Genomic DNA, 14,615 nt, shown 5'->3' with positions numbered 1-14,615 from the left:
CGGCCACCGTATCCTTGTATGCAAGCCAACGTTGCTCGGAGTTGACACGCATGGTCTTCCAACGAATGTGCATTCCGAATCCCACATTATGCCTACCATCAAACTCAACTACATCACTAGGGTCCATCCAATTCAAATCCTTTCGGACTTGTTCCAACAATTCATCATAGCTAGGACACAAATCGAACACCATGTCAAGCTCATCCGGGTCCGGATCAATATTGCCTTTCAAAAAGGCATCCTTGTCCACGTGATGAACATAAACACATGTTCTTCCCATACCTAAGCAACAAAACATAGAACCTTTTTTATGAGCAATCATACAATTACAATAACCCTAGCCTAACTTCCAAATAACCCTAACCCCCTCATAACCCTAACACAACCAAACATCCCTAGCCTAACCATAGCCTAGCCCTAGCCTAACCCTAAAACAACCATAATGCACACATCCAAACAACCCTAATCCTAACCCCATCATACCCCTTATCCTAACATACAAACAAATAAAACAATATCATATACATCCCACATTTCATGAAAAACTAGGGTTTCCTCAAATTTGCAAAAAAAAGAACACAAAAGATTTTCCTTTGGATGAGAATGAGGGGAGAGGTGGGGATTACCTTAGGGGAGTGATTGGACAACAAATGCCCGGTCCAAACCTTCAGATTTGATGATTTAGAGAAGGATTTGAGGGATGGGGCAGTGGCTGGGAGAGGGGAATGAGGAGGGGGTGGGGAGGGGGGCTGGCCCGTTGCCAGTTAAGTCCATGTGTGGCGCCTAGGCGTTCGGCGCCACACATTACAATGTGTGACGCCTGAAGCTTAGGCGTCACACGGCCTGGGGGGTGGGCCCCTCCCTGCCAGGTGGTCGGGGGGTGTGGCGCCTAACGGCTAGGCGTCACACAGTGTAGTGTGGCGCCTAGGTGTCGGGCGTCACACAGTGTAGTGTGGCGCCTAGGTGTCGGGCGCCACACAAAAGGGTCAGGCCGGTGAAATATTTCACCCGATGGGTCACTCCGTGAGTTCTTTCGCCCCAGGGGTCATTTTTGTCAATTTTGTCCAAGCCCTCATACTTCTCTTGTACTCACACATGGACACTTGACCTGGAGTCTGAGACACATATTCAGTCCCATGCATGACCATCATGCAAACAGCTGAAGTTTATTATTTCTGTTCATTTAACGTCTTCTCGCACGGTCTTCGATGATATCTCTGAGGCACTCCCAAGCCTGCAAAGATCAGGCCCAGCTTTCTGCGTGGGCTCCTCACCCGGCCATCCCCTGCGCTTTACAGCCAAACGCCTGCAGAATTCAGCTTCACCTGTTAAAAAAACCATTTTAACCATCAATGCCCTTTAACCTCAGGGCATTTTCTTGATCTGGGCCTAAGCTCTCTGACCAACCGGTTCAGGCACCACAGGTAATTCCTCTCCCCTCTCCATCTCCATCCTCTCACCAGCAATGCAACGCAGCATGCATGTGCGTGCACCATGCAGTACGGTGAGAAAGAAAGAAAGAAAGCAAGATGCCATGGATGGATGGAATGGAACGGAATAAGTTACTGAGCAAAGTACCCTGCAATTGCACTAGACGGGTAAAGGCGGCAACAACTTTTCTCTCCTAGTCTTTCCGGATCAAAACACCCTGCATGCCTTTAGGCTTTATCCACCAGGTCAAAAAAGAGAGAGAGATGGTACTAGCCAGAGCACTGAGCAGTGCACTGCATTTGCGTTTGCATTTGCATGGGTAATGCGTTTGGGGGGTGCCCTACCGCCACCCATTGTTTGTGTGAGTGATTGGAGTTTGCTGTTCAAAGTCAAGTCTAAAAGCAGTCTCTGTCCCTAACAACCAACCAACCAACTAACCTTCGAGTGCTCCTACGGACGGCGGTGCTGGCGGTGTGTGGTCCTTGGACCGCAACAACACGCCAAAAGCTGCAGGAAATTTGCTGGATCCATGCGTCTTTGATCCTCTTCCGTCATGCCCGCGTCACTTCGGATTGGGAGATATAATTGTTTTTCCTTCGGGTCTGAACAAGATGCAACTACTAGTAGTGTTTTGCAAACTATTTGAGCCGATGGCTAGGAGCATCTCCAGCACAAGATCGTCTAAATTTGCTTGTCTAAATTTCCATATAGACAGCGGTCTAAGAAGATTCTCCTAAAAGCTTTCAATTTTCCAATAAATGTTTTAGTTGTCTATGTTCCCTTTCCTGCAATTTAGTAATAATATACTCCCTCCGTTTCATAATATAAGATCAATTTTCAAGCTTTGTTAGCTTGAGAAACGATCTTATATTATGGGACGGAGGGAGTATCTTTTTTTTTTTGCGAGTAATAGTATATCTATTTAAACGGTTGCATGTACAAATCAGGCAATATGAAGTAAAAATGCTCTCGAGCAAATTGTCTAATATATAGTCTACATTTGGACAATGCCTACCGATTGTCCCAATTACATCATTTCAACATATGATGTAAAATTTGTGACGAAGAAAAATATTCGAAGGTTCTTGGGAATCGTGGTTGTTACTTTTTCAGATGGCCAAAAATTGATACCGAAAAAATTGGAAAGCAATTGAAATATGATATCCAACGCGGGGGGGGGGGGGGGGGGGGAGGGTCGGGAGGTTGATCTTGGAGCCTAGCTGGATTTCGGTCGGTGGAAGTTATTGGGGCCGAGATGGTCGTCGGGCCGCCTAGGACAGGAATTGGGAGGGACCAAGAGCCGAGTGTGTGACCAATTTTGATAGAGGCGTTGTGGCACGACACCCACGCCGAGAGCTTTGAATGGGGCCGACCACTCGATGGTGGTCGAGTTGATTGATTGGAGGTCACTCGATCATAGTTGACATCATCGACTGGCGATGGTGTAGCGGCGACCATCTCGGGTAACGGAAGGCCGAAGGAACTACCGAAATCGATTGAAATCAAAAATAGTGTTTCGAGTTTCCGTATCGGCAGAGGGGTCGCGGCAGTTGTCTCGACCAACGGGAATGAACGGCGGGATGGCTAGGGGCGGTCGCCAACGGTGAGAATCGGGCAATGGTCGGGAGGCTGGAAGTTTAGCTTGGCGGTTGGGTTCCGAGCCGCTACAAGTGTTGCAATTTGCAGGGACCCCCCCTCCCCCCTCCCTAAAAAGAAACATCACCGTTTACAAATAAGACATCTGTTGGAGGAGCATTTTTTGCTTAAAATGTCCTAAATTGTACTCCCTCTATCTTCAAATAAGTGACATAACTTTATATTTACGTTAGTATAAAGTTAGTATAAAGATGCATCACTTAGAGCATGATTGGTTTGCTCTCAATATTTGGCATTGCCAGATATTGACAACTTTATGTGATATAGGCAAGACAATTTGGTAAACAACCAATTAATACCCAATATTTGAGAGTCTTAATTTGAGAGAGATTGATCTTACAGGTAGACAATATACATGGGCAAATTCATTACTGGTGCCAACATATGAGAAGTTGGATCGTATACTTGCTAGTGTTGAATGGGAGTAGAAGTACCCACTTGTGACAGTACATGCTCTACAGAGGGCCATTTCAGATCACACACCTCTTCTGGTTGACTCGGGGGACGCCAACCATATGGGTAATACAAATGTCTTTTCATTCGAAATAAGTTGGTTCGAAAGGGAAGGTTTCATGGATCTCATTGCCAATGAATGGGCGAGAGATTTAGGAGGACTAACAAGTGTAGATAGATGGCAAAACAAAATCAGACATTTGCGCCAATTCCTCATAGGATGGGCAAAAAATCAAAGTGGTATTTATAAAAAGGAAAAAAGAAAGATTCATTAATATAATTGACGAACTTGATGTCAAAGCTGAGTCTACCAAACTAACGCTTACTGAAAGGAATATTAAGACCGATGCTGAGATGAAATTGCAAAAATTATTGAGAGAAGAGGAGATGAAATGGGCGTTAAGAGCTAAGGTGATGAAAGTGGTTCATGGGGATGATAACACCCAATTCTTTCACATGATTGCAAATGGCAAACATCGAAAGAAGAAAATTATTCAATTAGAGCAAGATGAAGGAACAATAATAGGGCATGAGAATTTAAAATTATATATCTCTGAATATTATAAGAGTCTATTTGGGCCACCAAATGAGAAGATGATTTCACTGGATGAAAATGATATTCAGGATATACCTCAACTCAATGAACAGGAGAATGAGGTCTTAACAGCTCCATTTACAGAAAAAGAGGTATTTGATGCTATTGCAAATATGAAACAAAATAAAGCTCCGGGACCAAATGGGTTCCCGGCAAAATTTTATAAAAAGTGTTGGCATTTCATCAAGGGAGATCTCATGTCTATGTTTCAAGACTTTTTTAATGGCCAATTACAGTTATTCCACCTTAATTTTGGAACAATTACGTTGTTGACAAAAAAGGCGGACGCTATGCGCATTCAGCAATTTAGACCAATTTGCCTACTCAATGTGAGTTTCAAAATCTTTACAAAAGTTGCCACCAATAGGTTAACAAAGATTGCTGATTCAGTTGTTCAGCCAACACAGTCTGTGTTCATGCCTAGGAGACATACCTTGGAGGGTGTGGTTGTCCTACATGAAACGCTGCACGAAATTCACACAAAGAACTAGATGGGGTTATCTTTAAAGTGGATTTCGAAAAAGTCTATGATAAAGTTAAGTGGTCATTCCTTCAACGGGCCTTACGCATGAAAGGATTCAATGAAAAATGGAGACAACAGGTTGACACTTTCATTCATAAAGGTAGTGTAGGAGTTAAAGTTAATTATGACATTGGTCACTTTTTTCAAACACATAAGGGGTTATGACAGGGTGATTCCATGTCTCCAGTGTTGTTCAACATAGTAACGGATATGTTGACAATACTGATTGATAGAGCTAAAGAGAAGGGTCAAATAGGTGGTCTTATTCCACATTTGGTAGATGGACGTGTCTCCATTTTACAATATGCGGATGATACAATTATATTCATGGAACATGATATGCAAAAAGCGAGGAATATGAAATTAGTGTTATGTCTATTTGAACAACTATCGGGGTTGAAAATCAATTTTAACAAAAGCGAGCTACTTTGTTTTGGGAAGGCAAAAGAAGAGCAAGATGCTTATAGACTGTTATTTGGATGTGAAATGGGTTCATTACCTTTTAACTATCTTGGAATACCTATACATCATAAACGGTTAACAATCAAAGAATGGAGATGTATTGAAGAAAGATTTGAAAAAAAAACTAAGTTGCTGGAAGGGCAAACTTAGGTATTACGGTGGGAGGCTTGTATTAATCAATTCGGTGTTAACAAGCTTACCCATGTTTCTGTTGTCTTTTTTTGAAATACGAGTAGGGGTACGGAAAAGACTAGACTTTTATAGATCTCGTTTCTTTTGGCAATCTGATGAGAATAAGAAGAAATATAGATTAACACGATGGGATATTATCTGCAGACCCAAGGACCAGGGGGGTTTGGGCATTGAAAATCTAGAAGTAAAGAACAAGTGCTTGCTGAGCAAATGGTTATATAGGATATCCATAGAGACAGAAGGAATGTGGATTCAAATCCTAAAAAATAAGTATCTAAATTCAAAAACTCTAGCCCAGGTTACAAGTAGACCAGATGATTCTCCTTTTTGGAAAGGGTTAATGAAAGTAAAGGTACATTTTTTTCAGAGGATAAAATTTATCGTAGGGAATGGTGTCTCTACAAGGTTTTGGGAAGATACTTGGCTTGGGGATACACCTCTAGCACTACAATATCCAATGCTTTATAATATTGCACAACGAAAACATGACTATATGTCCACAGTTGTACAATCGATACCTCTTAATTTGCACTTCAGACGAGCTTTAGTGGAAGCTCGTTGGGAGGTATGGTTGCATTTAGTAAGAAGGCTAATGCAGGTACAATTATCTGACCAACCAGATAGGGTCCGTTGGATTTTATCTGTGAATGGGGTATTCTCAGTTAAATCTATGTACACATATTTGATCAATACTGGTTACTTATCTAGATCAGTTCATATCTAGAACATCAAAGTACCACTAAGGATTAAAAAAATTATGTGGTTTATACACAAAGGAGTCGTATTAACCAAAGATAACCTAATTAAACGTAATTGGAGAGGTAGAGCCAATTCTGTTATTCTGATCAAAATGAAACCATAAGACACTTGTTCTTGCAATGCCCTCTTGCAAAATTACTTTGGCGCACTATTCATATAGCTTTTAATGTGATTCCTCCTACATGTATTACTTCTATTTTTACAACGTGGCTCAATGGAGTGGACGTTCAAATAGCTAAACTGATTAGGATTGGGATATGTGCTCTCTTTTGGGCTATATGGAATACCAGGAATGCCATGATCTTTAATGGCAAGAAATTCAACAACTTTTTGCAGGTCATATCCAGAGCGACTTCTTGGATCCGTACGTGGTCATTACTCAGTCATGTGGACTCCAGGGAGCTTATGGATACTAGGTGCAACCGATGGGAGATGGCCGCACGGGTTATCTTCAACCGGTTTGGATGGCGTGTTAGTAATAGACTAGGTGTATAGGCATCGTAGTCTGCTATTTGATACGCCGGATATGGCAGTCTTTTTAAGAGATTGTTTTTTTACATTATCATTTTCATTTACAGATTTATTTGAACCTATGATGGTACTTTCCATCTTTATTAATAATATGGCTGCATGCATCGATTGATGCAGAGGCCGGGGGATATCCTCCTTTTCCAAAAAAAAAAAACCCCAATATTTGGCATAATGCCAAACATTGGCATGCCAATTTTTGACACTAAACCAATTATCCTCTTATTTTGGGATGTAGGGGGTAGTTTTTTTGGCATGCCAGCATTTTTACATCATTTGTTGGAGATGCTTTTAGAGAATGACAACCGATATATTATTTATTATTTTAGAGGGAAAGACAACCCATATTGAGACAATATTGAGCTGTATTTTCCCTTTTTGCTTATAGACAATCTGCTAGAGAGCGTTTTCTTGCCTCATACAAACAACCCTTGAGACTAACCGCTGGGGATGCCATAGAATAGAGAGCAACGGGTCAAGTTTTCAACCTTCTCTCTTAAGAAAATTATCTCGGGACCACCGTGAAGATTTACAAATCGGAGAATGCCGTTGCATGTGAGGTTGACAAGTGGGGCCATACATGTTGGAGTATACACCACATGAGCAATTTAACCTCTTCCTTTGTCCTTTGGTCTTGGCCATTGCATCGGTCCCATCTTCCCAAGGAGAAAACAAAGCCCCCAACAGCGCTGTTGTAGAAGCAAGACGACCAAATAACCAATGGCAACGCCATGATGAGGCGTAGTAGCAGGCATGGCGCTGAAGCATCTGATGGAGTGGAGCAGAAAGGAAGAGATAACACAAGAGGCAAAGCTAATTGCACCATATAAAAAGAAAGAAACAACACTTGTATACAGTACAGAAGCACATGGGGATCAATACCATCATGCTAATGAATCATGGCCCCCAACAAGCTGCGAGCCAAAGCCGAGCGCAGGGAGGGGGCAAAAAGCCACACTGATGCTGCATTATGGTACTAACATTAACAATGTATGGCACATCACAAAGCTAAATGTCACCAGCACTTTAGCATGTACAGTAGTAGTAGTAGTAAAAGTGGGGGCGAAGAAGAGGTGCGCAAATGGAAAAAACACCTCAATCCATTCATAGAAGTTTTTGGCTTACATCACCAGCTCCTGTAAAATACAATCACCACCATCTCATGCTAAATAAAGAGAGATGTGTGAAGGAGAAAGGGAGAAGAAGAAAATAAACAGCTAGACGGACGGACCCATGATATGGGAACACTAGAATAATGAGCAACAACCACTCTCTGGACCTTCCAGTCTCCCCTAAAAGTTAGTTTGACCAGAGACTAGTAAGCATCACAAACCAAAGCACACTGGGCTGCTAATTAGACACCGGCGGACGAACGATGAAATCACTCTCGACTGCCGGCGAGGAAGTCCTCGCTGGCCTCTGATAATTAGTATTGCTACCAAGGAAAGAGCAGCAGCAGCACCACCACCACCATGATGGTTAATCATGTGGTTGGATGGGATGGAGGAGAACACCCCTGGTTCTTCTTCCACAGGCACTGGCAAAAAAAACCCAGAAAAGACTACCTACTACACCATGCCTCTGAATGAGATCAGAAAGGATTCTTCACACAAGGCCTCTCCTCAGGGATATGGAGGAAGAGACCATGTGACTGCTTGACCTTCCCTATTTACAGGGGACGTTTGGAATTTCAAAGATCCAAATCCTCCTTCAGCCCTTCTCTTTCTACCCTACATTCATCAAAATGAGTCAGTAGCACTGCAAGCAGCAGTATGAACAGACCAGGAAATCACTTGCAATCTCGCTGCAGGGTGCCGCTCCACGCAACATTATCATCAGCCTTCTCTAGAGCAGCAACCTTGGCACCATGGCACGGGAGAAGACCACCGGCCTTGCTCTTCCCGCTCTGCGGAAGCTCGACAGTCTCACTGATGGATCCAGACTTGATATCGGTGGGTGGGATGAAGCAGTCCATGGAGAGGCCGGGGACATTGAACGCGACCTCCTCGATGCTCCATGCCTCCTCCATGCGAGTCTTCGTGTGGTTCATGGCCACCTCTCCGAAGCGGAAGAGGGTCACGGCCGAGCGACCGGAATGTGCAATCATTATCCCCTCCACTGGCCGGTAGTCCTCGATGAACGAATTGATGGTAGTCTCCCAGTAAACCGCATCACCTCCGGTTGTGGACTGAATCCGAGTGAGGTGAGAATCCTCGAGGTGGACAAGAAGCCCGGTCTTCTGGCTGAAGTAGCCAAAGAGGACATGCCGGATGATCTCCGCGAGCCCCTCGCTGCGTGCTCTTAGCGTCTCAGGATCAGCACACAGCTTCAGAATGAAGCAATCGTCCCCATTCACCTTCCTCTCTCCAATGCAGCGTGCACCAGCAAACATGCTCGCCGTGGTCAAAGGATCCAGGCCCTGGAGAGAAAAGGAACAATGACCTTCAGACTCCTTTTTCGTGCACCGTAAGTGTGTAGATGAACTGAGAAAAGACCACCTAAAGACGGTGAAACTGGTGCTGGCGCTGTACCTGAAGCGAGCGGCGAAGAGGGCGGACAGGTCCCTTGGCAGAGTGTGCACCAAGCCATGGAGTGTGGCGCCAGACGAGCTTGCCGTTGCATCCAGCGTGCACCTTGCTCCCACCAACAGCCAGCTCAATGTACCACATCTCCGGAGCCATCTGCCAGAGCACGAAGCGGCCAGGCTCAGCGCAGCGCGCCCCCATGCGGTTCCTCACGACACGGCCTGCGGTCTCGCACTCGGTGGCCACCATGCGCACCTTCCCCATGGCGTACGAGTTTCGGACTGAAGAGAGGAGCTTCTGCCCGCCGGAGGCAGCCAGATACTGCTGCAGAATGTACTGCGCCGACGAAGTCTCCTGCGTAGAGCGTAGAGCATATCAACACCTCGCTGGTGAACAGCTATAAAGGTATGGTAAAGAGCCATTTTTCACATCAAGCAGCTCATTCAGCTTTAAGTTTAATCTTTCTTCTTTACAGCAAAATACGCATTATCTGTTAAAGGGGCATGCTGTATCATACGGAGTACAAGGAAAGCCATTTTTTTTTTCCTTTTTAGAGTGGCAATATGTTCAGATGACAATTTTGTACTCCCTCCGTCCCAAAATAATTGTCTTAAGCTTAGTACAACTTTATACTAGAGCTAGTATAAAGTTGAGACAGTTATTTTGGGACGGAGGGAGTAGCAAATACAAGAACCCTTGCTGAACATATCACATCAACAACTCATTTCTATAAAGTGTTTCCCCTAACAAACCAACAAGTTTCTGGAACACATTCCAGAGAAAACGTCGAAAAACAGCCTCTCCAATTTAATAACTTGTATAAGAGAACAAAAAAGTACTACTACTAATTCCAGCCAAAAGGAGTCGGCCGTAGCAATCAATCAGTGAATCAAATCTTCTAATGGACGGAAAGATTTCTGCTCATGAGCGCGCCAGAGCGAACTCAATCTACAGCAAGAAGAAGCAAGCAGGCAGAGAAGGGAGCAACAGCGAGCGCTTACGATGGGGGTGTCCTTGATGCTGAGGTGCGGGAGCGGCTCGGCGGCGCAGACATGCACGGGCGCGAGCGCCGCGCCCATGACCCCGAGCAGCATCCTGAGGTCGTTCCGCCTGGCGGCGCCGGCGCCGGCCGCGGAGGCCACCGGCCCGGACGACGGCGCGCGGGCGAGCTGGCCCCGCACCCAGCGGCCCCACCCGTCTCTGCGCGCGCGCCCGGCGCCGGCCTCCTCCGGATCCGGGCCCTCCATGAGCGGCGCGAGGGCCTCCCCGCCACCGCCGCCCCCCGCGTACCGCAGCGCCGCCTTCGCCGCCGCCGCCTCCTCGGCCCTCCGCCGCGCCCGAGCCGGCGACAGCCCGCGGGCGACCTCCCCCCGCAGCGCCGAGAAGAAGCCCTGCTTCTTGTCCATGGCCGGTGGCAGGGATCTTGTCGCGATTAGCCGAGACCACGAGCGCCGAGAAGGCAGAGCCTCAGGCCAGTGTGTGTGTAGCTTGTGTTGGCGACAAAGAGAGTGGGGGAGTGGAGTGGGGTGCGAATATAAACGATGGCGAGGGGGCTGGGCCGGAAAAAAGGGTTGGGAGCAGACTGGAGGCGCGGCGCCGAGTGTGTGACCCCCCTGAGCGACTGAGACTGGACTGCGCGGGGCGGTTAACACAGTGGGCGGCTGACTAGGGTTACCGCCATGGTGAGCTTACCCTCCTATCCTCTCTGTGTACTGTGCTGTGTTGGGAGATGCTGAGAAAATCCTTATTTATGGGTGATATTTCAGGGATTTTCTTTCTAATAGTCCCTCTATGTTTAAATAGTTGTAGTTGAAACAAATTAGTCTATTTATCTCTAATCATAATTATTTAGATATGGAGGAAATATTTTTTAGTGATACATCCGGATTTCCTTTAGTGGATCAGATTTTATTTCGATGTTTTCTACTCCCTTCGTTTTGAAATGTAAGTATTTTTAAAGATGTCATTAGAAGATTACATATAAAACAAAATGAATGAATTTATATTTTAAAATATATCTATATATACATCTGTATCTAAAATATACTTACAGATGTGTAATGTGTTGTGTTGGGAGATGCTGAGAAAATCCTTATTTATGGATGATACTTCAGGGATTTTCTTTCTAATAGTTTTGAGTGATACATCAGGATTTTCCTTTAGCAGATCGGATTTTATTTTGATGTTTTCTATAATGTTGTTTGAAAGAGTCGCTCTGTGGGTTTTTTTCTTTTTAAGAATGCTGTTGCTTTGGTTTAATTGAATGCATGTAATGTAAGCTAGACCATTAGCGTGACACATGTGATAAATAATACAATCATTTTTCTTATATAAAGGGATTAGACCATTAACTTGTGCCATAAGTTGACCTTTTTCCTGCATGTTTATCTACATGCGTTGTCACGACAAACGTAAAGCCATAATAATTGCTTTCACGCGACAACTTCCTAGTTGTATGAGTCATATCTCTTTTCACACAAAAATAAAAGGAAATGTAATTCACAGTATTATAAGAGCATATTTTCTATTGTAAGCGCCTAATTCAGAAGATGTGCTTCGGTTCTCAATGTGCATCGTCATAGTGTGTACAAAGAGCTAGTGTCATATAAAGAGCTAGCGGATTACCTCTCAGGTTTCCTTTTTATACATAGAAAGTGATATAATATTGGATCCGCGTTTCCTTTTCCTCACATAGAAACAGCAAGCAATTGCCATTCTTTGCTCAATAAGATAAACACAGAAAAGATAAAACAAAGAAAGTAAAAAAAGCAAACCTTTCTTTTAATTTTTTTGCGGTGAGAAGAAAATGCCTCACCCACTACTACGAGCTGGCGAGGTGAGCGCATCCACTGGCACTGTCCATGTCTGACACATGGTCCCCACGCGAGCCCATGGCACGCCGTCATGGCGCGAAGCTTCGCAGGTTTGGGAAAACGGACAACAGACCACCTTGCCGTTACATGTGTACTACTCCCAGTACTCACGTGGCACGCATCGCAAGCATACTCTACCCTACCCGGACAAATTGTGTAGCCACTCCTGATCCCACTTGTTGAAAATATGAACAAATTATTACAAAACTTAATCAAATAGATCATGACAGCAAATGCGTAGACTATATCTACAATGATAGACGAATATATCAAATCTACGACACAAACTAAACATAGAATTCTAATATGAACTCAAAAAAAAAAAGATTGTGTAGGCATGAGCTCAGCTTGGCTCAATCCCGCAACCCACGGCACGGCGTGGCAAGGCGAACGAGGAAGAGTGCGTGAGGACCTCTTCTCTTCTCACTTTCTTACAAGTCTTAGAAGATCTCATCTTATAAGAAGGTGTAGCTCTCTCTCAACTAGCGGCATGAGACTAAAATTTAATCTCACTCTCACAACAAAACAGCCAACACTCATGAGTCATGAGAATTTCAGATTTTAGTTGGGCTTTGGACCAAAAGCCTACTATTAGCAAAATCCAACACTAGTACTCCCTCCATCACAGTATATTGGACGTATCTTCAAAACGACATTTTTCACAATTAGAAGGAAATAAGGCGCATGATATTAATTAGCCTATTAATTTGGGTGTTTTGAAAACCGTCTCCACCAATGCATGCGAGGAAGTCGCTCGTTTAATGGATGGAAGGTTACTAATGCGTCAATTTTGTGATTAATTTGGCGCTTTTACAGCTCGTCGGCTCGGTTTTTCCTACCAATAGAAAAATATCTAGATTCGAGAGCCCTGTGAGATACGCCCAATATACTGTGATGGAGGGAGTACTTGCTTAGATTACATTAAAGCATGCTTTAACTAGCTTTATTAAGGTTAAGGTGCTACCACTAAGCGGCTTTGTTCCTCACTAATCGCCCAAAGCTAAAAGGGTTCCATGATCGCTATCTTCTTCTCGCTCTTTCCCGGAATTCATGGTTCCGTTTTGGCCGCCGACACGGCCGGATTTGCGGGTCTAAATAAAACTGAAAACGCAGCTTCGTGTGTCTCACACAAACTAAAAACAACTACTTACACGTTACAGAATCAGTTGGTAAAGTCAAATTAAGCTACTAATCACGGTGGCTAATTAAATACTCGTTGATGGCAGAGCGGTGCAAAACTACGTGAGGGGCGTCCGTGGCCGTGCTTCTAAGAACTTCAGCCCCGACCGTTTGGAACGCACGAGCTTATATTTTTTAGGGGCCCTGGAAATATGTGCAGATAAAACTAAAATTCGTCAAGGCCGCAGCGGTTTCTCTGCTGACATGTGGGCCTGGTTGCCTGCGCGGTGGAGCTCGACCGACCGCGTGAGGTGCCAGCTGGAATTCTTAATCGGTTTTGTAGGATTATGTTCGTACTGCACTGGACGATATTGTATTCGGTTTTGCGGAATTCGCGATGGCACGCGTGGTGTGTGATTAACTATAAGATGGTGTGATGCTTAGCCGTGGGGACAATCTCCATCAAGCAGGTCGCGCGGCGTGCGGTCGAGGCGTGTTGATTAGCATGTTTGGATGGTGATGTCAACTAATCACTCTCCATTAATGGCATGATGACCTAGTTGGCTTGGGATATTTGTTTTTTTAGGAACGAGGAGGAGCTCTGTCTTTCCATTAAGAAGAAAAGAATTAACCAGTTAATAAAGAAAACTGATCGAAAATCGATACATAAACAATGCATGGACCGACCGCGAGGCCGCGTCCCTCATGATTCGCTCCCTCCGTCACCTGAGAAACCGAAGCCGACACCCGACAACCATATCTGAAGCCGCCGCTCCAACACCCACACCGGTCCCGAGGCCACGCACAAGGCGTGCCACCAACTCCGTCACACGAGCAACCACAGTCGACGCCCTACAACCATTTCCGGAGCCGCTGCTTGGACCTACAAACGCAAACAGCACACACACAAAGACCCCAAGGCCACCCACGAGGCGAGCCGTCGGAGTCAACACCCTACAACCATCTTCAGAACCGCCGCTCGACTTTCAAACACAAACTACACACACACCGACCCCGAGGCCGCGCACTAGACGAGTGGCTTGCTTCATCGCTCGAGCAACTGAAGCCGACACACAAAAACCACCTCCAAAACCGTCGCTCCGACATCCACGCCGCCCCTAAGGTCGCGCACCAGGCTAGCTATCGGTACTGCTGACACCCTTCCATGAGAGCAATATCTGGAGCCACCGCTCCAACTTCCACACTGACCCCAAGGCCGCGCAATACTCGAGCTGATGGCTTTACCATGACGTCCACACGCACACCGACATGGTAACATCACTTGAAAGACGCTTGTCTCGTAAGGCCCATGGCCTCCTAAGGCGACGCCTCCAAGGAGGAAGTGACGAGGACGCTGTCGTCGCCCGTTCGTGGCTAAACCAGGAACTCAAACTTTCGCTCGAAGGGACCACCGCTGGTGAAGGCAGGAGATTAGCCGGAGCATCCAAGACGACGCCTGTGAGGAGAGGAACGACGCCCGCATGTGCCATCGTCGTCGG

General features: G+C 45.4%; 1 protein-coding gene across 1 annotated transcript; it reads right to left on the bottom strand.

Moving 5' to 3' along the window:
• Positions 1 to 7,681: 7,681 nt before the first annotated feature.
• On the bottom strand, positions 7,682 to 10,751 carry LOC123395714. Its single transcript, XM_045090742.1, has 3 exons — positions 10,126 to 10,751; positions 9,131 to 9,478; positions 7,682 to 9,018 (listed from the first exon to the last, which is right to left on the bottom strand). The coding sequence occupies exons 1-3, from the start codon at positions 10,528 to 10,530 to the stop codon at positions 8,389 to 8,391; spliced, it is 1,383 nt and encodes a 460-aa protein (XP_044946677.1). The 5' UTR covers positions 10,531 to 10,751; the 3' UTR covers positions 7,682 to 8,388.
• Positions 10,752 to 14,615: the final 3,864 nt, after the last annotated feature.

This window comes from Hordeum vulgare, chromosome 5H (assembly GCF_904849725.1).
Source record: "Hordeum vulgare subsp. vulgare chromosome 5H, MorexV3_pseudomolecules_assembly, whole genome shotgun sequence".
Classification (NCBI taxonomy): domain Eukaryota; kingdom Viridiplantae; phylum Streptophyta; class Magnoliopsida; order Poales; family Poaceae; genus Hordeum; species Hordeum vulgare.
This window is presented reverse-complemented; position numbering and strand designations above follow the sequence as displayed.

Excerpts from the sequence above, each read along its gene's own strand:
- LOC123395714 (XM_045090742.1), bottom strand. The coding sequence starts at position 10,530 with ATGGACAAGAAGCAGGGCTTCTTCTCGGCGCTGCGGGGGGAGGTCGCC. Across the intron at positions 9,479-10,125 it reads GCATCAAGGACACCCCCATC|GAGACTTCGTCGGCGCAGTA; the intron begins GTAAGCGCTCGC and ends CGCTCTACGCAG. Across the intron at positions 9,019-9,130 it reads CTCTTCGCCGCTCGCTTCAG|GGCCTGGATCCTTTGACCAC; the intron begins GTACAGCGCCAG and ends TTTTCTCTCCAG.